The sequence below is a fragment of the Rattus norvegicus genome, chromosome 13, assembly GCF_036323735.1.
Source record: "Rattus norvegicus strain BN/NHsdMcwi chromosome 13, GRCr8, whole genome shotgun sequence".
Lineage (NCBI taxonomy): Eukaryota > Metazoa > Chordata > Mammalia > Rodentia > Muridae > Rattus > Rattus norvegicus.
This window is the reverse complement of record NC_086031.1, coordinates 93,009,667-93,033,484: the sequence shown is the minus strand read 5'-3', so window position 1 is coordinate 93,033,484 and position 23,818 is coordinate 93,009,667. Positions and strand designations below refer to the sequence as shown.

Below are 23,818 nucleotides of genomic sequence, written 5' to 3'. Positions count from 1 at the left end.
ATAGAAACACTGATGGTAACATTTGTAAAACTGTGTCCGGACGTTTCACATTGCTTAGAGAAACATGTATGCCACCTGTTTAAACCATGCACTTCTGGAGGAGGAGAGGAGAAAGCTGAGTGAAGGTCTGCAGAGGCCTCAACCATACTGCTGTTCTATTTCCTTAATGAAATGGCCAGTGAAGACATTATGACACTTCTTCTAGTCATAATTTGTATGTATAAAATACTGCTTGACTTAAAAAAATATCTGAGATGCATTATTGTTTTGTTGTTGTTTGTTTCTCTGTCTATTTTGAGGTGGAGTCTCAGTCTGCAGCCCCAGCCTCAGACCCCTGATCCCCCTGCCTCAGCCTCCTGGGTTGTGGGAGTGTCTAGCACACTCGGTGTGTACTTTTGCTTTGGTTGAGAACATCTGCCCTCGGAGATGAGCTGCCAGGCTAAGACTGCAGATGTGACATGATGTTTATCTTCCATAGATGTTTCCTCCATAGATCAATTCATTATAAAGATTTCCTTAGTATAACTCCTAAGGGTCAAGAAAAGCATTCCCGAGTTACTTTTCTAACCAACCCTGTACATCAACGGCATATTTAGATAATGGATTACTCTCTTAAAAAAGCATTTATGTAGTCCCTTGAGTATGCACAGCCCCCTGCCAGGGCTGGGAAATGATAATGGGGTTACATTATAAAAGGAGCCTGGCCAGTGTCTTCATCAAAAATTAAAATATTTTGGGTAACTCAGTTTATACTTTAAAAATAGCATAATATTGGAGTTCTTTCAAAACTAGGAAAACCCCAGATACTCCAAGATGGGGAGAACGAAAGAAAAGAAACAAAAAAACTTTAGCAGAAACTACTAACCAAAGGAATCCTGGGGAAATTTTCACACAATTCTAAGCTATCAAAAGGCAAAGGTCACATTCAGTCTTGGTACAAATCCAGGGGATTGGGTCCTCAGCACCTGGGCAGAGTCTGGCCTTCTGCACCAAACAGCCTAACGAGGTCAGCAACCCCAAAGATTTTCCTGCTACACTTACAGGTGAAGACAGCAAACACATACGCACAGGGATATTCAGAGAAAGAGCATTTATCATAGCACATCACTTAAATATACAACAGGGTATTCATTAGATAAGATGTTATCGTGTAATGGAATAACCAGCAGGCTCATATGGATTTGTTTCTCAGTTCACAGAAAATGACATGGGCAAGCATTCAAGAAAAAAATTAGCGGAGAATATTCTGCTTGGGCAGAGAAACTGTCACGCCATGGGTTCCTGGAACTCCCTGGATACTCCTAATCTGAAGGTGCTCAAGTCCCTTATAGGGAAGTGAAGGTCACACCAGCACAGGGTGGCTGTCACCCCAGGTGGGCCACTGTGAGCTACATACACCAATGCTTGCAGCCCCGTGGTCCTGTTGGGATAGATCTGCCTAACCACAGTATTCTGGGCAATCTCCATCTGAGCTTCATGCTTGGGGTCTACTAAATTCATATGCAGAACACACCGTTTTGTAAACAATATCCGGTCCTCTCCATCTCCCGCTGTGTCCCGTCTGGGCTCCTCTCAGTACAGAGAGAAATCTCCTCTGGGTACCACACTTCAAGCATTTGCTCCTAAATGCTGATGTCCTATGGTCTTCTTATCTCCATGGCTCAGGAATAATTCTACTCAACTAACTCAACCCACAGGCACTATTGAGAGGTAGAATAATAGTGTAACTGTGATCTGGAGCCAGCCTAGGGGTGAGCAGAAGGGGGACCAAGGGCTCCGTGGCAGCAGGCTATTGATAAGAGCTGCACCTGCAATGCCAGCTCTTGGGAAGTGGAAGCATAAGTATTAAAAAAAAAACAAAACAAAAACCTAAGGCCAGCCTGGGTCACATGAGTGGGAGGCCAGCCTTGGCTCAAAACATCAGAAACAAGCACACAGCAGCCAGCATCTATGCTTTCTTTAACTCAAACGGAAGTCATAGTTAAGTGACTCATAATGCAGAGACCGTCTCTTTACCAAGGGAAGGTGAATAACCTGGGCATTGATGCTTGTTAGAAAGCCAAGCCCCGCTGAGAGTTTCCACAGTCCTAAGGACAGAAGGGAGAGGTAAAAGGAAATCAAAACCTGAGGGGTACTTTCTCCTGCAGGCTGAGGAGCCTGCTGACTGAGAACTAGGGCAGTTTCTGGGGCAGGGTAGGGCTTTCCCACTGAGGACTCCTCAGAGGTTCCCTCCATGTTTCCCTGAAGCAGCAGTTGGCTGACAGAGGGCTTTCGAACGCATTGTGTGAAGGCTCCCAGCGGAAGTTATCAAGGGGAACTGCGAGGTTCTGTTCAGCCAGGGTTTTCCCACACTATTATTGATGCCTTTGAGCACCTCAGAGGGAGACAAAGGAAGGAGACCTTCTGGGCCAACATGTGCTTTTCTCTTCTCCATTCATGGAAGTCGATGCGCAGTGAGAAGCAGGAAGGGGCAGTTAAGGCCAACCCCAGGCGGATTTGATTTCCACCATTCTTCAGCTTCACTCCCCTCACTGCTCAAACAGACACGAGAATGGGCGAGAGGAAAACTAAGACAGTAGCCTCGGGTACTGCCCAAGCACTTGAATGCACACAGCCTGGTTCACACCGTAGTCCCTCTAATCCAGTGTCAGCACCCCATGACCGACTGCAGCTCTTGAGTAGGAAACAGAAAATTCCAGAAGTACACCATGTGTAAGTTTTTAATTTCATCCTGTTCTGAAAAGCATGATAAAGTCTCATGTCATTTCCCAACATCCTCCCTGGTCTGTCTGTCCCACATATCCCTTTTCCATATGATTCCCTGCAGCTTTGATCTCCTTCTATCATCGTATGGGTATTGGGTTATTTTCACACAAGAAGGGTGAGTACTGTTTAGCAAGATACTTTGAGAAAGAGATCACATTCATGAAACTTTTATTATAGTATACTGTAATAATTATATATATACATGTATATAATTATCAATTATTAGTATGCTTTCACCATGCTTAACTTATAAATTAAATTATTATGTGTGTACAGAAAATAATGTACTCTGTTGAGGTTTCAAGCATCCTCAGTGAATGTTGGATTTAGGGGATCAGGGTATGGAATTATAGCAAGAATTACAGGAACAAATTGTAAAGAGACTATACTTTATAAAGTAATGAAATGCCGCCTTCGCTCATAGAACTTAGGGAGCAAAAAGGAGCCCAGAATCTTATTAGAAACCTCTCAAGTTATGGAAATAAGTTGAATCCTCCTCCTTCAGCCAACTGAACTTCTTCCAATTTACATCTTTCAAATCTACATGAGATGTGTTCAGCCAAAGGTTACCCCAAATCCTAGCGGGTAGCATCTCTCTCCCAGAAGCTTCCCCAGACCTGACCGTGTGAGCTCTTGACTGGGTCTGTGGCCTATCCCTGCTTGAACAGGTTGAGGATATTCGTACACTTTGAAAATGTTACCACTCTCCTACACTGAAGGACACAGAGGCTGTGACTGAGTCAGAACTAAGAAGTGTAGTAATGTGTTTTTAACTTTGTGACCATAATAATTTTTGACGGTCACCAAAGTTGAAGAGCTTCATAGTCATCAAATGTAAACTGGAGAGTGGACAGGAGCTTGGGTTTTTAACCTATAGTCCATGATCCTCATAGCGAAGTAAGATCGAGCCCCCAAACATTAAACAAGATAAAAGATCTTGCAAAATTGTAACACTTACATTTTAAATGGGATATATAGTAGCTCCTTCAAAAGAGTTAGAGTGAAAGAAAAAGAAAAACTGTAGAAGCTGGGAAGATAAATAGAGAAAACGCTGACCAGAGCCTTTGCCCCAGGGCTGGGGCTAGGGTGGAAGGGCCAAGTGTCTGTCTTACACATGCAACTCAAAGAGGTAGAGAAAACTCAGTAAACACGCCAGCCCATGCGATATCTAGCATGAAATTGCATCTGAACATATAATCGCCATTACTGATTTTTCCTTTTATCTCATTTTCTAGTATGGCTGCATGAGACCCGAGTATATCAAGATCAGTGGCAGATTTTCTGGTGTGCTGGCTCTGTATATGCAAAAGAAGGCAGCGGAATCCCTCACGCCATGCACAAAAAATTCACTCAGAAGGATAAACAACTAAACTAAAACTCTCAGAAAAAAATATAGATCGAATCGTTGTGATGTAGGGCTTGGCATGGATTCTTAGGTAGGACAATCCAGGTATGAGCAGCAACAACTAAAAAAAGTAGATCAAGGTTGGAGAGATGGCTCAGTGGTTAGGAGCACTGGCCGCTCTTCCAGAGGTCCTGAGTTCGAATCCCAGCAACCACATGGTGGCTCACAACCATCTGTAATGGGATCCGATGCCCTCTTCTGGTGTGTCTGAGGACAGTGACTGTGTACTCACATATATAAATAAATAAATCTTTTTCCTAAAAGTAGATCATTGAACTTCATCAAAAGTAAAAGCTTTTGTGTCTCCAAAGGATTATTAGAAGAGAAATAAAAGGCAACCTAAACAACAGTCCAGGTATCTGCAAATCAGGCTTGATGTTCAGAGTTTCTACAGAGACCCTAAACTCAACAGCAAAAGACAGCTTAGAAAACACAGCAGGAATCGGAACTGACATTTTTTCCAAAGGAGATAATCTAGTATTCAATACATATATGAAGGGCTGACCAACATCATTAACTATTGGGGAAATATAAATTAAAAAAAAACATGCTATACAATCTCACAGCCACTAGGATTATTGTAATTTAAAAGAAAAACAGATAGTGAGGCTGGAAAAACAAAAACAAACAGCCAGGACTTCTCATGCATTGCTGGGAGAAACGCCAAATTGTGTGGTTGCCATGGAAAACAGCGGCGCACAATGCCGTTCCTTAAAATGCTGTGTGCTGTTGCCTGCCACGGGGCTCAACCATTCCACCCAGAGGTGCAGATGCAAATAAAAAGTTGACACAGAGACCCAAAGAGAGGCTTCACCTGCTAATGTCCACCACACTTTCTTCAGCAATGGTGCCAGAGGAGAAATTAACCCAAAGGTCCAGAAGCAGATAAGCAAGGTGTGGCATGTGCACACATGGGAACGTTCTTTAGGCATGAAGAGGGATTGAACTCTAGCGCACACGCCTGCATTGGCAAACCTTAAGAACATCGTGTCAGCGCAGCCAAGGAAGCCAGACATGAAAGGGACAAATACTGTGCTTACATGACAAGTCCAGAATAGGCAAATCCTAGAGGCGGAAGATAAACCCACAGAGGTCAGTAGCAGAGGGAAGACATGTTGCTCGTTGATTGCAAAGTATTCATTCGCAGGAATGAAGGTTTTGGGAGCGGATAGCCATGACGGCTATTCTACACTGTGAATGGAGCTAATGACACTGAGCTGTACACTTAAATTCTCAGTGCCATAAAGTTTATTTTATGACGCTGATCATGATGAACATGGTCTTTTAAAATAAAGACGTCTACATCCTCATCATGCTTTGCAACCAGATGCCAGAGCATCATGCATGTTCTGTACTGAAGTTCATACTATCTTACCACTCATTAAGTCACACACTACATGCTATTTATGTGAATTAACAACAACAACAACAACAACAACAATAATAATAATAATAATAAACATAAACATGGGGCCAGGGAGGTTGTTTCAGGAGTGAAAGCACTCACTACATATGTGTGAGGGCTTTGATCTGCCTCAGAACCCATGCAAAGGGTAGGCATGGACGTGTATCTGAGATCCCTGTGTTCCCAGGGAGAGGTGGGGGGCAGAGACAAGAAGTCCTGGAAGCTCACAAGCCAGAGAGCCTAGCAAACCCAGAGATAGAACCATCAAGAGGCCCTGTCTCAAGCTTGGGATGTCATTTTTTGTTATTTTACTTTAAATTATTTCTAGTTTAATTGCATTGTGATCAGATAATAATTGTGTCAATTCATTATATTCACTAATTATGTGTGAGTACACGATGCATGTATTTATTTCTGTGTGTGTGCAATTGTGCGTGTGACTGGTGTGGGCTCTTCTTGGCTGAATCTGTAACTCAGTGCAGGTAAACATGCCCTATATGAGTGAGGCCCTAGCACTAGGAGACAGGGGCCCTCTTCCCTCAGAAATGTATTTTTTTTTAATTTTTAAAATATGGTTGATATTAAGTGAAAATGTTAATGAAACACCATGTATCAGAATCTATAAACTACAATCAATATGGTCAATAATAAAAAAATCCATAACCTAAATATTTATGGCAACTTAAAGGCTGTATCCAATCTCGGCTTCTAAATGTTATAGACGTGAAAAGCCTAAACCAAAAGAAAGCATAGCAAAGGAACAACAGAGAAAAAGCAAAAACCAGTAAGGTAGTAAAGAGAAAAACTGGAAAAAAGTAGTTTTAGGCGTCCATGCTTTGTCTTAAAGTTCCAATCAAAATGAACATCCCAGATAACATGGCTCTGGGTTTTATTATTTTATGATACTTGTTCTCCACATCACTCAGGAAGATGAGTTGTAGTGCCAAGTCTCTCCGAGCCATGTCCGTATTAGCCCAGAGCACACCCAGCTGCAGGGATAAGATCTCAGATCTCCTTGTTTTCCCAGCGAGAAGATTAAATCAACTCAGCCACAGACACCAAAACCAAACAGTGGCAGCAGCGGGATATCTCAGCGCCCCAGGTCCCACTGTGCTAAGTTTTATGGGAACAGTTTTAATAATGAATTCTGCCCTTCGGAATATTCAAAGCAAGAGTGAAGCCCTAATTCAGACACCTAGTGTGGAGGCAAGCACACTCCCTCAGCCTTGGAAAGCCAGCGATCTGGAAGGAGCCACGCGACTGCCCCCAAAACTAGCTAGGGAAAGCAACCTATAGATGGAACCATTAAGAAAACGAGAGAAAATGACCACCCAAAACACCAACTTCGGGAAGCAACTGATGGCCGAGAATGGTCCAGCAGAAAGAGAGAAGTCTGTCACCCTCTAGCCACACACACGCCAGTTGTATTTTGTACTGTACTGTTGGTATCTCTCAAGGAAAAACACATACCCACTAGACCATCCTGATACATTTTCCTCTCTCTTCAGTAACAACACAACCACTGTAGCCAGACATCTTTTCTATGTATGAGAATAAAAATGGATTCCATGTACGGTAACCCCATACATTAGCCGCAAGTGCTGACAGTAAGTGCATAAGATAACACATGAACTCTTGATGTATCTTATAGTAGGTGAATTTTCTCGGTGCAAATTGTCACTGGAAATGTATGTTTCTCTCTAGCAGATAGATATCAAGGCTATTTTATCTCATCAACCAGAGATTTTAACAGCATCTTCACTACGAAATTCGATAATCCAGCCAGAGATGGGAAAGTTATAATTTCTGCCTCCCTATGTCCAATGGAAAGGGCTTTGGACTACCCAGCACTGAGCCCATCCATGTCCCCATCCCCAGTGATTCTTCTGGTGGACAGCACAAGATGGAAATGTATGTCAGCCAGAGAGGAGGTGATTCATCTGGGGCCTTGGAGCATCCAGACCTACTCATGAGAACTAGGTCTAAAGGGAGAAAGGTCTCCTGGCAGTGAAAGGCGTTGCCGAGGCTCCGTAAACAGAAGCGGTTCAAAGGGAAGTCATCCACAGACCCCGTGCAACAAAATTATTGGGGAAATGCGTTTCCTTCTGAGGTGTGCCCAGCTAGTCTCTGGCCTTGTAAACAGTTCTCCTTGTTTTTTTAGAAATGTCTGGGTTTTTCTTTTTTTTTTCCACTCCACTGCCCTCAACCTGTGTAAATCACTTCCGGATGGCATCAGGCTGCAGCGATGTAGAACTCATCCCACCCCTGATGGCTGATGGCACCTGCAGATGCTCGCCCCTTTCTGGTAGCAGTGCAGAGTGTCTGCTGCTGGGCTTGTTCTGCTTCAAAACCACATGCTGCTGCTTTGGCCCAATGCAGCAATGCAGAACCAGCTCTGTGGTTAGGATTTGCTCAGTAGACTCTTGTTTTGGGGCCTGGCATGTTCTTTGCCCCAGGAATGCCCTGGTTACTCTGTCCTGCTCCAAGGGTGGAATGGCTACTGGATGCTAGAGGCTTTAAGCATCACGAGGTTAGCCAAACGTGTTGGCGCAACCCCAATATTTGGGATCTGTTGGCAGGAGGACCGGAAGTTAAAGGTAGGGAATTGAGGTTTTTTAAAATAGTCTTTCTGTGCTGTGGATAGTCAGCCTGGCCTACAAGAAAACAAAGCCAAAACAAAACATCACAAGTTTCCAAGTCTAGCTAAAGGCCAAACCACACATCTGGGCTCTACTGGTATCACTAATATATATTAAAATAATTATTTAGCGGAATAGTATTGAAAGTCAACATAACTCTATTTAATATAAAACTCTAATTTTAGGTTGTGACTCCGAGACAATAGCTATTAAATTCCAAGCCAAACTAAGAGTGGTGAGATTTTTTTTATGACATTTACACTACTGAAACCCCAAAGCCTCCTCTAGTCCTTTGACCATCAGCCATCCCTCTCAAGACCCTCTGCTCCCTTCCGTTTACGTCTCTTGAGTAGCGCCATAAAACTCCTGAGAAACAAGCAAATCCAGTGAGTACCCAAAGGGCTGTGTCTGTGCAAGGCAGGGTGATGAGGTCTGAGCAGTAGAAATAAGGGCTGCCCTGCTCAAAGGAGCTTGTCTCTCTATCACAAGGAATATTGCAAGAAGTGAGGGAGGAAGCCTACGGAGACTGCAGTGTTCTACGGTTGTAAGTTGGGGAGCTTTAAGACTGGAAGGGTGGGGTTCTGGGAAGGTAATATAGTGACAGCAGAGGTGGGGGCCTCAGGCTGGGAGTCACCTGTTAGGATCCGTATGTGCTCCCCAAGTCCCTCTAATGTATTGGAGAATCCTCAGGACTCTTAGGGGATAATCAGGTCACCCGAGCGCTGCCGTAGTAAATAGACTAACACTGTCATTGCAGGACCGAGTTGTACGTTAGCTGTTCTAAGCACGGTTTCCTGAGAACAGGGGTATCTCATGCTCCTGTCTGCAGCACAAGGGTCCAAGCTCCATGGCAGAAACATTAGAGGCAGCAGAGAATACATGAAAGACAACGGCCTCCTGAAGGAATTTCTGAGAGCGGACTGGGCGTGTGATCCACTTTACTTGCTGCTATGGAAAAATCCCCAAATAAAAAATGAAGAGTCTGCCTAAGTGTGACCCAGTGTCAGGGTCACAGGCCCGTGACAGCTCTGCGACTGTGTTCTTCCCACGTCTATTGCTGTTATTACGGAGCAATTCCCGCTATCATAGCTTTAAATCTGTCAGGACTTCAGTACCAAACTCTACGGGACCGGAACACTTAAGAAGATGCAATTCCGTTGTTATTAAAGAACATCTTAATATTTTATACCCTTTTAATTTGTTATGAAGTCTTCTTCCATTGTACTGTCCATGCTGAGGATGCTGGAAGATACCCCACACTCTATCCACCAGCTCAAGAAAACAAATATGTTCTTGCCTCTGCTAAGCTACAACATTGAAACCGTATCACATGCTTTGGTTTCTAGGGCCCTGCATGTTGATAGACAATATGTACTAAGCCAAGGACAGGCCATCTTCGGCTGCAAATCACACAGGGGTGTGTTTTGTAAACAGGAAAGATGCTTTCCCTTAAGATGTTTCTATGGATTCACATGCTCTAGAAGAATTCTGCTGCATGCTGCTATTGGCTTTGAAGAAAGGGGCGTGTGTGTGTGTGTGTGTGTGTGTGTGTGTGTGTGTGTGTGTGTGTGTGTGTGAATTCGGGAATCTGTAGCACTTCACCACACAGCGTGAGTTTGGATTGGAAGACCCTGTCCTGGACAAGACCTCGGCTTTCATTCTCACCTTTTTTTGGTTTTCCACTTCGTAACAAAACCTGGAAGTTTGCCTAGAGTTAATTTCCTTTGATTCTCAAGAAGTAGAAGTCAGCCTTACACTGTTATACCCTATGACATGAAATAACCCCATGAACTACTGCATATTGACTCGGCTTGAAGCTGAGACACCTGAACTCTGCTGATTTCCTGGATTCCAAGAATAGACACGGGTTGGGTGAAAACCTGCGTCGAGCGTTGGTCCGTTGCTATGTATTGTAATGCGAAATTCTGTACCTGAAGATCTGGTTGCCTAGGAATAAGTCTCACTTTTACCAGCTTTTGTCGTGCAAACTTTGTTCCACAATTTAAAACCATTGGTTAAAATTAAAATGGCGCAACCAATTACGGAGGGATTAGAGGGAGTTTTGAGTTACCTGGTTGGGGTTACAGAGGAAGGAGAGAAGAAAGGAAAGGAGGGAGGAGGAAGCCACCATGAGAGGAGATGGACCCTGAGCAACCAGCAGGAGAACCAGCAAGTATTTGGAGGAAGTAGCCGGGCCAGCAGTTAGACAAGTAGATTGGGGCTACCCCCCAGCTATTGTCAAAACCAAATAAAATAGCCAGTCTGATTCTTGTCCATGGTAAGCTAGAAGGGGATATGTTCAACTACACTGCAGGTGTATTGCTGGCCTGCTCTCCTGCCAAGGACAGGCAGAGAGGTAGGTAATGGCGCCCTTGCCCAGCCTGGACCCTGCATTCCCCTTTCCGACATGCTTTTGCTCCCTATACCTCTTTTGCAAAGCCTGCCCTGGGCTGCAGGAGACTGCTCTGCCTAAGAGCTGGATTTATGACCTCCCCCTCCTCCCCTCCTCCCCCTCCCTCCCTCTCCTCCTCCTCCTCCCTCTCTTCCTCCTCCTCCTCCTTCTCCCTCTTCTCCTCCTCTTCCTCCTTCCTTCCTTCAGCCCAGCAGTCACAGAGCTTAACATCCAGGAGGAGGCAGGGAGTACCCCATGTCTGGCCCCAGGTCAGGACAACTCTGTATGCCCCTGAGGCTTCCCAAGTAGAGTCAAACTGGAGCAGAGGCCACCCACTACCAGATTTGGCTGGAACTGTCTCAGTCTTTGGCCTCCTCCTCCTCCCCCTCCCCCTCCCCCTCCTCCTCCTCCTCCTCCTCCATTTTTTGCTTCATGTTCTCACTCACTCCCTGGGGACCACATTCTTCCTCCACAGGCATCCTTACTTCTGGGATGCCTGTCTGGGGAACCCAGTGAAAACCAGCACATGCTAAGGACTCCCATCAGTGATGTCTAGAACTCAGGAAAAATATCCTCTTTTCAGCACATCTACACATGGATACCCAGGTAGGCTAAGCAAATGCAATTTTTTTTTTTGCCATATCACATGTATCCTCCATCTTCGTAGCAAGATGACACAGAAGAAAGGCCACCAGGCTTGGCACTCAGCCTGCCACTTGTCAACAGCAAGGCCGAGCAGTGTCCTTCAGCCTGGGACTGTTCTCCAGAGCACAGCTTTTGCTGTGGTGCTGAGGATGACAACCTCACAGTTGAGGGGATGCCATGAGCTAAACCACCCAGTGACTTCCGGGCACACAGCAGGTGACAGTGGCTTCCCACTGAATCCAAATCTGCATTTTTATGATAATGCCCTTCCGGTCAGAAGCGACCCCCAAACCCATCAAAGGAGCCAGATGCCGTCCATCCCTTTCCCTTGGTGGCAGCCACTGCCCGAGCCTGTGGATTCCCTGTACTTCTAGGGACAGGAACCAGATGCTATCATAACTGCATGGAAAAAAATGGTCCCTCACCAAGAAAAAAGGCCCTTGACGGACGTTACTGGGGCTTTATGAGCCATCAAGTGCAGCAGCTGCACAGTTCCGGGAACGTTTCCACCCAGCGATTGTTAAACAGCGGGCGATGTTTTATTATCCTTTCCTCTCTGTTTAATGTGCTGCTCACCTTCTGCTGGCATGGTTTGCTTTGATTATCAATCTCGACATAAAAACACAGGAATGTCCCACGCCCGTTCCTCTCTGGAGTCACACACTCGTTAGCTGCGTGGACTGGAACCTTTGTGCCCAGGAACCTTTGTGCCCAGGAACCTTTGTGCCCAGGGAGCTCGTAGATGACACGGGACGGGCAAGAAAGGAGAAGGATGCCCCGATGGTCATGGAGCACCAGAAAACGACAGGATCCTATCAAACAAGATGTCAGCCGCAGACAAAGAGGCTTATTTAGCTGTGGCGGAGGTACAGACATCTGGGAAAAGAGTGTTTTCTTTTTCTTTCAACTAGACTGTTTTCCAACACAGACCTCCTGTTTCTGTGCTGAGAGGGCTCCAGGCTTCCTGTCTCTTCACTTCCCACCATGAAGGTGGCACTACTTCCTGGTGATTTACACCGGCCAGGATCGTCTTTCAGTCCCTTGGTCCTCTGGCATGCAGTGGGAGTTACTATCTCGTTCTCTGGGCTCTGGCCACGCAGATGGCTTGAGTTTGCAGTCCCAGAGTAGCACTTGGGGGTTGTACAGGAAGCCATCAAGCAATGTCGGGCTGTCATCTGTCTTTGGGGGATGAGCACATTGATTTTTACTGTCACCGTCTAGTCCCATCTCCTCCGGGGCACGAAACAATCCAGGTGCTGCGGGAGCTGCCGGACATATACTGACATTCCTTGCTGAATCCTGGGGTGTCAGAGTTTACTCTCGGCCAACCGACCCACTGGCCTGCCTCCTGAGAGGAATCAGGATGAGTATGACAAGTCCAAGGCGTTTCTCAATCCTCATCTGCTGTTGGTCAGCTTCAAGCATTTACCTCAAGGGATTTGTGGGCTTGAGAAGAATGCCCGGGATAATGTAGCCATTTTCTAAATGCAATAAAAGGTGTCAGGACCAAACAAGGATGGCCAGCAAACTGGACCGGAGTCCTTGTGCACTTGGCTGGGAAATCACTCTTCCTAAGACACCACGTCCTACTGTGACCATCCATGGACTCGACTGGGGACTTGCTCCCAAATGCCCCCTCTTTATCTAATAGCAGCCTATCAGCCTGCTGTCTGTAAATTCAACTGGAGTCACACATTTATATTCACCGTTGCTGCTACATCTTAAGGTGTGGAAAACTGCTTACTTTTTGTTTTTCCCCAGTGAAGCTTCTTCTGGGCTTAAGAGATTAAACCCAAGATTTACTGAATAATCTATCCAACTGTCAAATGAGCTGCTCAGCTCCCTCTAGATCCTGTCACCCAGACTGACTTAGTTTAACTGCCTGTTCTCCTGCTCCTGTACCTAGTGTAGCTCTCATCTCAAAGAGAATGGGAGAGTCACTTGCTGGACCATTTACAACGACCCATGGCCCAAGAACACAGCCCAAACCACACGGAGATGGTTTTATGAAGTTCTTAAAGTTACAGAACGATGAGTCATAAATCAAGGTGTTTTCCAAATACTTCGTTGGGGATCTCAGGTCAGCAGTTAGCAGCAGAGCAGGGATGCGTCTGGCATAGATCTCAGATGCTGTTCTCAGATGCTGGGTTGGTGGGAGTGGAAGCTAATGGTTCACACGGTTAACATATTCTATGACTTTATTATCGCTGTTGCCTCTTTTCTTCTTTAGCATGTTAACTCCAACAGGATGTCAGATACAGGCGTAGAGAATAAACGACCATTAAGAAGGCTAAAGATAGCATAAGATAATGAGGCTCTCCATCCATAGCATCCTAACTCTTGACCATCACAAAGCTCTAATCAGTCACATCTCTTGTAGAATCTTCAGCATGAGATTTTACTTTTTCAATTCACACTCCTTGATGGTTTTTTTTTTTACTTCCTTTGTTATTTTAGCTATTTTTCAGTCTTGGTGATTGAACATCAATGCCTTGGGCATGCCTTGGGCATGACAGGCATATGCATAGCCACACACAGCCCACTATAATTTATGTTTCAAGATAATCTTTTTGATAATACTTAAGATCTTTGCCTTAGTTGCTTTTCAATTGCCATGACAAAACTCCATGACCAAGGCAACTTATTGAATAAGGAGTTTCTTTAGGGGGGTTGGGGATTTAGCTCAGTGTTGAGCGCTTGCCTAGCAAGCGCAAGACCCTGGGTTCGGTCCCCAGCTCCGAAAAAAAAAAGAGTTTCTTTGGGGCTTACAGTTTCAGAGGGTGAGTCTACAACCATGCTGGTAGGGAACAAGGCAGCAGACAGGCAAGCAGCCATGGCATTGGAGCAGTAGCAGTAGCTGAGAGCTGTAATCTTATCCACAACCGAGATACAGAGAGAGCTAATTGAGAATAACGTGGACTTTTGAAACCTCAAGCTCTACAGTGACGCACCTCCTCCAATAAGGCCACACCTCCTAATCCCTCCCATCAACCATCAACCAAGTGTTCAAACATATGAGCCTATAGCGCCACTCTCATTCAAGCCACCACCGTCTTCTAGGTTCAAAATCTTATTTTGCCCAAAGTAAAATGATACTTTTCTTCTTTACTTTGTTTTCAATTTTCTTCATGATAATGTCCAACAAAACTTGCCTGTCGTAATGGTCGAATGAAATTCTAGTGACTCCATCTTTAGTTTATCTCCTCAGTTGAGAGATCAGGGCAATCACCCCAAAAAATGATTAGAGATTGGGGAGATGCTCAGTCAGTAAAATACTTGCCCAAGGATCCCCAGAACCCAGTGATAAAGATAGACAAGGCAATATGTGCTTGTAATAGTATGCTGGTCAGCTAGCTAGACTACTTGGCAAAGTTCTAGGCCAACGAGCAGCCTTGTCTCAAACAAAAGGTAGAAGGCTCATGAGAAATAATATCTGAGGTCATCCACTGACTCTACATGTATCCACATACATAGGGCTAGCTGACAAGTGCATGCATGGCCCCTGTCTAGATAAAAATGTGTGCACATGTGCATGTGCATATGCAAAGGCACACACATACACACACACACACACACACAGATACAGACACACAGATACACACACACACACACACACACACACACACTTATTTTATTTTACCTTAGCTGTTTCTCCTTTCTTATGTAATTTCCTCTACTCATTTCTCCCAGGCTATTCAAATTTGATGGGTTTTTTTTTTATTTCCAGGAAGAATATGATTCCAAATTTGGAAGTTTTCCTCTTAATTGCTTGGGGAAGTGTAATTGAGTCAATTCCATGCCTTCACTGGGATTCTTCATATTTACACTTTCCTTCCTAAGGAAACGACTGTTCCAAACTTTTATTCACTCTAAGACAATTTTCCTACCTTCTTAAATACTTTTTCAGAGTGTGTGTGTGTGTGTGTGTGTGTGTGTGTGTGTGTATGCATGTCTACACATGTGTATATTTGCCCATGGTACATGGGAAGGCCAGAGATTGATGCCAGCATCACTCCCTCTCTGACTCTTCACTTTGTTTCTTGAGACAGGATCTGTCACCGAACTTGGCATTCACTGTTTTGGCGTGGACCCACCTATAGCTGTTCCTCAGCACTGAGACTAGAGAAGTGGCCACCACACCCGGGAGCACTTTGTGTCACTAAATTAGTTTATGTTGTTTACAATTCTATAACAGATAAAAATCACATAATAAGGAGCCTTCTGGTGTTAGGAGGGAGCCTGGCTTTTTTCAGTCACATAATTATTCTGAGATCCATGCAAATCACCACAGGTAGCAACAGTCTGAGTATCTGAAGGGTATCCTGTTGTATAAAACATCTCACATTTTTTGCTTGTTTACTTATCTGTTGGAGAACATTTGCAAGGCTCCCAGGTTTTGACTTTTATGACTTATTCTCCATCCACCTCCAGGCACAAATCTTATTGCACACCATTGTGTCCCTCCAGTCAATGCCTGCTGGTGGCATGGTGGTAAAATCTAGTCTGATTGCTTCTGCTATAACACACTAAAAAGGCTTGTTGAAAATCCAAAGCATAGCCTCCCCTTTATGCATTTTCCCAAAAATGTCAACACAGTTCTGAGAGGACAAGATAAAAAAAGTAAAACTGAAGTCATGTCTGTGTCCTGCAGACCACCTCAGTTTTGAGCTCAAGGGGAGAACACGGCACAGTTGGCCCAGGAGACAGAGAATCCCTTAGGAAGGGGAGAAAACAGGAGTTCTCCAAGGTCAGATGTTAAGGCATCCAAGGAGCCAGTCAGAATGCTACCACCAGCTCACCAGGGCCGTATCATCTGCAAACATGGTGGAATTCATCATCGCTTATAACATAACGAACAAGAATGAAAAGGACAGTCACGGGGCTTTGTTTCTGATGCTTTTAGACCTGGATTTAAATTTTATGTAAAACTTCCAAGCAAAAATAGAGAAGGACAAAGCATCATAAAAGAGGAAGGAGGGAGAGAGATGGAGAAAAAAAAACAGATTAAAGTCCCAGTCTATGCTTCATGTAATGACTTTCCTTATCTTGTAGTGTTTTTTTTTAAGCAGAGGTGGAAAGACCTGGAGTGAATGGTGATTTGTATTTAGAGCTATGGCCGGAGACCATATTTAAGCTTTCACCCCTGTGCCTCTTTTGTGAAAGGACCATCACGGAATGTAACGGGTGGTAATTTTGAAGCTCCAGGTGTAAAGGAAATACTCTTATTATTTCTAATTTATGAGCTCCTGTAGCAATACACTCCTCAGGAACCCCTCCAGATGTGTAAAGAAATACCAGTGATGCTTAAATTTACTGCAGCTGGAACAGCCCTTTGATTCCGGGCTCCCACTCTCAACCGCATAGCTCCATAAATCAGGCCTCCTCGCGTGCCTATGTTGAACGGAAACAGGGAACATGCAAAGTAGTAAATCCACAACAGGTATCCGGGGCTGTGGTTGGCAATCAATGCCACGGAGAGGCGGAAAGAGTAATGGTATCTAGTCTTATGTTCTCTGTCTTTACTGCAAAAGCTAGAACCCAACACCCACCATCTCAAGGAGTGTACAATAGGAGATGTGCAACTTACTCAAAAGACTTGAGGGTTGGGCTAACACTGTCAAGGCTGTGAGGAATGAGATATAGAAGACTGGTTAAGCACAGAAGGTCTGAGACAAATTCTGCCTGAGGGCCAGCACGTGTCACCTCAACAGCCAGAGTGACCTCTAAGAAGCAAAGCCAGGAGTGAATTCCTCCGGCTTCAGTGGAGGAATGATGGACCACATCAAAGGCTGTGTGTTTTCATCTGAAACTTGCAAACCTGGGACTGACTCTAGGATGTCTACAGCACAAAATAATAAACAAGAACATATAATTTGCAAGGCTAAACATCCAAGGCTTTGCACACAGTAGGCCAATACTTTAGCACAGAGGCAAGGCCCAACTTTACTAACAAGCACTAGTATTTTTGCTTAGCTGGGGTTGGAACCCAGAGCTTTGCACAAGCTAGGCAAGCCCTCTATCATTAAGCCACACCTATCTCCAGCCTTGTGGCATAGAGTGCCAGTTCCACCCACTACAGAAGTCTGCCATGCCTCTAGAGAGGAAAGGCTGCTGTGGGTAGCCACTCTGAGACTGACAGATGTCTCTGTTCCCAGGTGAAATGGTCCTTCTTAGTGGCACTACTGTCAATCGAGGGGACTGTGACACTATTTTAAGGAATCAGCCCTGGTCACCCTGCAGGCTCAAAAAGAAGGCAGTACAACCTCAACCCACAAGGCTAGTCTTTAGTGGACACAGAAAACAAAGGAACCAGAAACCACCATAAGGACACAGTTAGTAAAAGAACTAGGTTTAAAGAAGCAGGGTCTAGAAGAAAGGCCTGCAGCCTTGGGGTACAATGGCCAGGCAGATGTGCTCCACGATGTTCAGGAGACACTGCTTCTGAAATGAAAGATGGACTTCTCCAGTGGACAGGGCAGGAAGCTGGCAGCCTCCATGGCATACACCATAGCCATACTGAGATGCACTCCCCAGATGCTCTGTGACTGCTAGGAGCTCAGGTTTCTCACTGGAAACGGACCACATAAAGACGGAGTGAGCTAGACATTCACCTGCCTCTATGGAGAGTACATTCAGGAAGGGGGTCTGGGTGTCATGCTAGAAAGCAAATAAAGGAAGAAGATACTTTTTGACAATAGTGAGTTTCAGATAAACACCTTTAACTTCTAAGCACTCCGAAGGCTTGGGTAAGGTAATAGCAGATGTTTTTGTGAACGCTGTCCTGAACATGTATGTTGTTTTTAGCTGTCCTCATTGGACTGAGATCTCCTTAATGGAATTGGCAGTCCTATTTCTATTTTAGTGTCTTAAGTATCTAGTATAGTATCGTGTGTGCTACCAATAATAGTTGCTGGATAGATGGGTAAAGGATAACTGGATGGCTGGCTAGACGGACGGACGGACAGACAGATGGACAGATGGATGGACAGACAGATGGGTGGACAGATGGATGGACGGACAGATGGAGGACGGACGGATGGGTGGGTGGATGGATGAATGGATTGATAGATGGATGGACAGATGGGTAGATGGATGGATGATGAATAGATGGATAGATGGACAGACGAATGGGTGGATAGATGATATATACTCCCAGGATTTTATACAGGGTTCTCTTGGAAACATCCCTGGGATTGACAACTGGTATCAGTTGTTTGTCAGTCCACTTAGAAAACCTAAGTGGTGGGAAAACCTTTCACCAGAGCTATTCCAGAGATGGACCAAAGGAGTGGGTTTATGTAAACTGACCCCTGCCAGTCTTGTCTGGGAGCTACTCCCAAGTCATTACCCACTCCCTTGACCCCACCCCACCTTGACTTGACAAACTAAAATTGTGCAAACGCTAGGGCTCAGTAGTCAGTGGGAACTCTCAGAAATTGCCACAGACATTAATTAGACCATGAGAAATATGAAGTTTTATATGAGAATTGAGTAGAAAAAAGTATGTGTGTGTTATGTGTGTGTCTGTGTGTGTGTGTGAGTGTGTGTGTCTGTCTGTCTGTCTGTCTCTGTGTGTGTGTTGGTTCTTCTCATGAGCTCCTGAAAGGCCTTTGAGGAAAAGGCTGGAGCAGGGGCCTCACAGCAGCAGAGGAGGAGGACCCCAGAGCCAGTTTGCACATGACCTGCTTAGACTCAGACACAAGGAAATCCTTGAGTCTCTGTCCTTTCCCAGCCTCCAGCCTGGTTCTTGGAGCTCTTCAGTGGTAGAAATGAGACCTTTAAACACCCAGGCATTCACAGTATAGATATGGCAGCTGAAGTTTCCTTTTAATCCTAGACAATAACTGTAACATTCTGAATAACCAGGTTTCAAAACAGTCTGCCTTTCCCCACAAATGCTACCTTGCCACTTCAGGTTGAGAACCAGAGAGACAGCTATAATGTATGAAAATTTATTTGAGAAAAAATGAACCACATTTATTTCTCTGAAGTATCTAAAAGACCAGAAATGGATTCTGAGTGACGGCTTATAGTTCACCATTTTCTTTTATTGGTGGGGGTCTTGCCTTGTGTTGACTATCTCCCTTTTCAACACAGGCCTGGGGACAAGCCCTTTCATTGTCCCTGCCAAGGCCCTTTCTTTCCTTTTCTGGCTTTACACGGATAGACCATAGCTGGGTAGGCTTTGGTTCTGGAGCATGCCAAGAAAATGGCATGGGCCATTATTTCTAAGCTCATGAAATTCTCTTTCCCAAATTCCAGTGTGCTTCATGAACAAACGGGTCAGGTACCAGGGAAAGAGAATGGAGGTCCAATGGAACACCTCACCCAATCCCGTAGCCTCAGAGAAATGATGAGCGCTTATCAGAAGTAGCCACTGCTGGGCTGATCCATGTGAAAACCTACAATGGAAAGATTCCCACCTGCCTATACCTGGATTACTTCTATCAATATTGCTAATCTTTCCCACAATCAAGGGCTTGGGCACACAATAAATTATCTTATAAACACAACCTCACAGGTTTGGGGTTTTTGTTGTTCTTTTTGTTTCTTTTTGGTTTTGTTGGGGGTGGGTGTTTGTTTTTTACATATTCTAGTCTTCTGAGAAGCAAGACAGACCTATGTTTTCCAGCACTCATGATTCATTCTCTTCATGTCGATCCTCTGGCTATCACAGAGCATAATTCTGAGGGGTGGAAGTGAGGCTGCCCTCCCTTCTCCTGCTCTCATGATCTCAGATAGAAGTTGTAGGAGTGTTTTCCCGAGTCATGAGCTGGAAGAAGGAGAAGCAAGAAAATGCAAACGCCATCGCAGAAGAGAAAGCAGGTCTCTTTGAGACTCCATGTGATTTGTTCCAAAGCAAAGCATCATCCCTGATGCCCCGTCATTTGTGTTTCCCGGCATCCTTAGTGAGACCCAAGTACACTTTGTCCTGGATGGATCTGTTTTCCTCCATGATGCCATTCATCAGCGCACTCAGCCTCTACCCAACACCACGCAGAATAATACATCTTTAGTTTCTCTAATGCCTTCCTCATGATTCTATCCCCAAATGCTTTACATACCTCACTAAGACAGCTTTAGAATTAAAATAATCAATCAGAGCGGGGAACCGAAAGCAAGGAAGCTCATTGAAGGAGGAAGACGGAGAGCCCCGATCAGCTGCATGACTCAGGTGACTCAGAAGACCTCCGCCATGGTAACTCTTCCATGGGCTTATTGGCCCAGGACGCATGCCTCTCTGGTCCTTTACAACGCCCCCTTGTGGGGAGAGTTAGGAACTGCGCTTTATAAGACATTCAGGTTCCTGAAACGCCTCTTACATATCAGGAGAAGATGCGAATTCCCTCAAAGTGCCCTACAGTGAAAGGAACCATTCACCTCTTACACACAGCTTGACCTATGTGGCGAATGCCTAAGCACCTCAGCAGAGGGCAACCTGGAGACTCTCAAGATTCAAATGTTTTTAATAAGCAAATCCCTTTATAGGCCTTGTGTGGGAGTAGTGGTGCGGGGGAAACACCAGTCATATTAAACTGGAAGGTCAGTAAGGCTGCACCTTCATCACCTTCACAGAGAAGAAGCATTTGTATAGAGACCTTAGGCTGGGGAAGCTGCACCCCCACACACAAAGGAAGGCACAGCAGGAAGTGACAGAAAAAGGTTAGGAGGAGGCCTGTGGGTACTGCCCAAAGGGAGCCATGTTGGTGCCCAAGCAAGCACAAGCAAGAGGGAGCTGGGCAGGAGCAGTGGGGACAGGGAATACAGAGAGACTTGTGAGGCCCCTAAAAATCTCTAGCTTTTGCTCTGTGGGATACAGAGCACTATTTTAGCAACTAATAAACTTAGAATAAGATCTGCTGATCACAAGCCCACCATCCCCCATACACTCAGATTTTGAGGTAAGCTTGGCATTGACTACTAGTACTCTTCCTCCTCCTCCTCCTATCTCTCTGTGTATTTATATGTCTACATGTATAATGTGTACATATGTGTGTGTCTCTGTGTATGTGCATATGTCTAGATGTATGAGTGTATATATATCCATGTGTGTCTATGTGTATATGTACATGTCTGTGCATATGTGTGTATGTTTATGTGTGTATGTCTGTGTGTGCATGTGTATGTCTGTATATGTGTGTGTGCATCTCTCTGTGTGTGTATGTGTCTGTGTGTATGTGTCTGTGTGTCTATATGTATGTGTCAGTCTCTCTGATTGTATGTGTGTGTGTGTCTGCATCTGTGTATGTCTGTGGGTCTGTGTATGTGTCTGTGTGTCTGTATGTATGTGTCTGTCTCTCTGTATGTATATGTGTGTGTGGGTATATGTGTGTCTGTGTATGTGTGTGTGTCTGTCTGCATGTCTGTATGTATGTGTCTGTCTCTCTGTATACATGTGTGTGTCTGTGTGCACATATATATGAGTGTGTGTATCTGTGTATGTGTGTACATCTGTGTGTATGTATGCATCTGTGTGTACATGTTTATGTATGTGTGTCTGTGTGTGTGTGAGTGTATGTTTGTGTGTGTATGTGTGCATGTGTGTGTGTTGTATGGAAGCACTTACTTGTGTGAATTTGTTTAGGAGCCAAGATGCTTTCCCCAATCTCTTCCCCACCTTATTCTTAGAGACCAGGCCTCTCAGAGGACCTGGAGCTCACAATCACAGCTAGACTTGCTGGCCAGCAAGCTCCTAGGATCTGCCTGTCATTAACCCTAGCACTAGGGTTACAAGTACACTCTCCCATGCCCAGTGTTCCAGGCACTAGGGATTTGAACTTAGATCCTCCTGATAGCAAGGCAAGCATTTTACAAACTGAGCCTCCTCCCCAGCCCTCTGGTATCCATTCTTTATGTTGGTGTTTTGCATGGATCTCCCACCTTCTCAACAAACATCATGGTAGCAGAGAACAGTCACTGTTTCATTCAACAAACATTTCTTGAGTGTTCATTTTACTCTTGGGGGTTTGGCCAAGAACAGAGACAAATTCCGTCTCTGGGTTTGGGGGCCAACATTCTGGTTCAGAGGCTCTGGGCTCACTCCCTACACACTAGGGAGTGTGTGACCTTGTGTGACCTTGGCCAATTTACCACATCATTCCGTGCAATGGTTTCCATGTCTGTGATGGTATGGTATTACAGTCAGCTGAAGGGGTACTTTTGAAGCTAACGGTGTGAAATGGAGATGGTGTGTGGAACTTGGGAGTGCCTCAGACCACGGAAGCTGCTATGATTTCCAAATGAGTAAATATGGATGACCGAAAACTAGTTGCAAACATACTGCAGCAGGGTGGGAGCGGAGGTGCACCTTCCCTCATCCCCCTTCCTCTCCTGTATACTTGACCATTGCTTCTGCTCCCTTTTCAGACTACCCTATGTCACCCCCAAAACAATGCCTTTTCAGACTACCATGTTACCTCCAAGTTCATTCTTTTGCAGCCTGCCATTTGTCACCCCCAACATCAATCCATAAGCAAGCAAAAGAGTACCTTCCATCGTTAACTTTGACTTAACGTTTGGTTGATTTTCAAGGTCAATGTCATGACAATTCTGATTTGGGGCATTTGTAGCATGACTCACCACTGCACTCTAGGGTAACAGAATTCTTTTTTTTCCACAGTCATTGTAGCCTTGAGCTTGAAATGTAGCTAAGGTTGACCTTGAACTTCTGATCCTCCCACTTCAACCTCCCAAGAGCCCAATGGTGACAGAATTCTTAAATGTCCCTCCTTCCTATCTACTATCCTTTATTATCGACCAACTTTTCTGGATTATATAATTAAGTTCTGAGACAGGGGTTGGGGTTGGTGCTGAAGACACAGCTCGTCTTACATGCAAACATGGGGGCTTGAGCTCTGTCCCGTAAACCCCACATGTAAACCCAGGTATGGTGCTCCCCAGTTTTACTCTTAATGCAGGAGAGGCAGGTTTATAAAACCTAAGCAGTGAAATGCCTTCGAAGCCAGGCATGGCGATGGATGCTTGAGATGGATACACTTGGAAAGTTGAGGTAGGAGGATGCTGAGTTCAAGGCTGGCCTGAACTATGTAGCAAGTTCATAATCACCCTGAGCCTCAAAGTAAGACCCTGACTCAATCAACATATGAAAAAGAAACTTTGAAAGTTTAGAGTTCCTATTAGACTAACTAAAGCCATAAGTTCTCTTCTCTTGGCCAGTCTTTGGTGAGCTCATTGCAAAGGGCTCTGACTCCCTTTGGATTTTAAAAGCTTCTGGTCTGCTCTCCCTGTACAGATGGCTTCCCTTCTGAGGCATGAAGCCAGATCTTTACAATGGCTATAGAGGCTTGGGTGGACTTCGGGCAGGATTACAAAGACCTTATAAAGGCAGGCACCATGGGGTTGGGTGGTGGTGGTGGTGAGGGAGTCACTGAGTTTTCCACCCAGGACAGGGCACTATCCTTCTGAGGGAGGTACTGTGTTAATATCATCTCCAAAACTCAGATGATCACATCTTATGTTAACCTTCACCATGACCCTATGTATCAGACAGGATGATATCCAGGAACAATAGAAAATCAAAATCTGGAGAAGTCAAGTCAACTGTC

The 23,818-nt window shown here is 44.9% G+C and overlaps 1 protein-coding gene and 1 long non-coding RNA gene across 4 annotated transcripts in view; one reads left to right on the top strand and one right to left on the bottom strand.

Moving 5' to 3' along the window:
- The window catches only part of Kif26b (kinesin family member 26B), a 405,645-nt gene that overhangs the window by 187,587 nt on the left and 194,240 nt on the right, over positions 1-23,818 (bottom strand). Inside the window, exon 1 of one of the 2 annotated variants that reach the window (XM_063272386.1) lies at positions 11,829-11,949. The exons of the other annotated variant lie outside the window; for it this stretch is intronic. Within the exon in view, the coding sequence (XP_063128456.1) occupies positions 11,829-11,869 (41 nt within the window). The 5' untranslated portion in view covers positions 11,870-11,949. Of the gene's footprint in view, positions 1-11,828; positions 11,950-23,818 lie in introns of those variants that run through there. 2 annotated transcript variants of the gene reach the window in all.
- LOC134481603 (uncharacterized) lies at positions 12,845-19,765 on the top strand. Of its 2 annotated transcripts, none has more exons than XR_010057303.1 (2): positions 12,845-12,978; positions 19,515-19,765. It is a non-coding gene; the product is annotated as an uncharacterized LOC134481603 (long non-coding RNA). The 2 variants fall into 2 exon arrangements; XR_010057302.1 differs by lacking the exon at positions 12,845-12,978 and adding an exon at positions 13,196-13,332.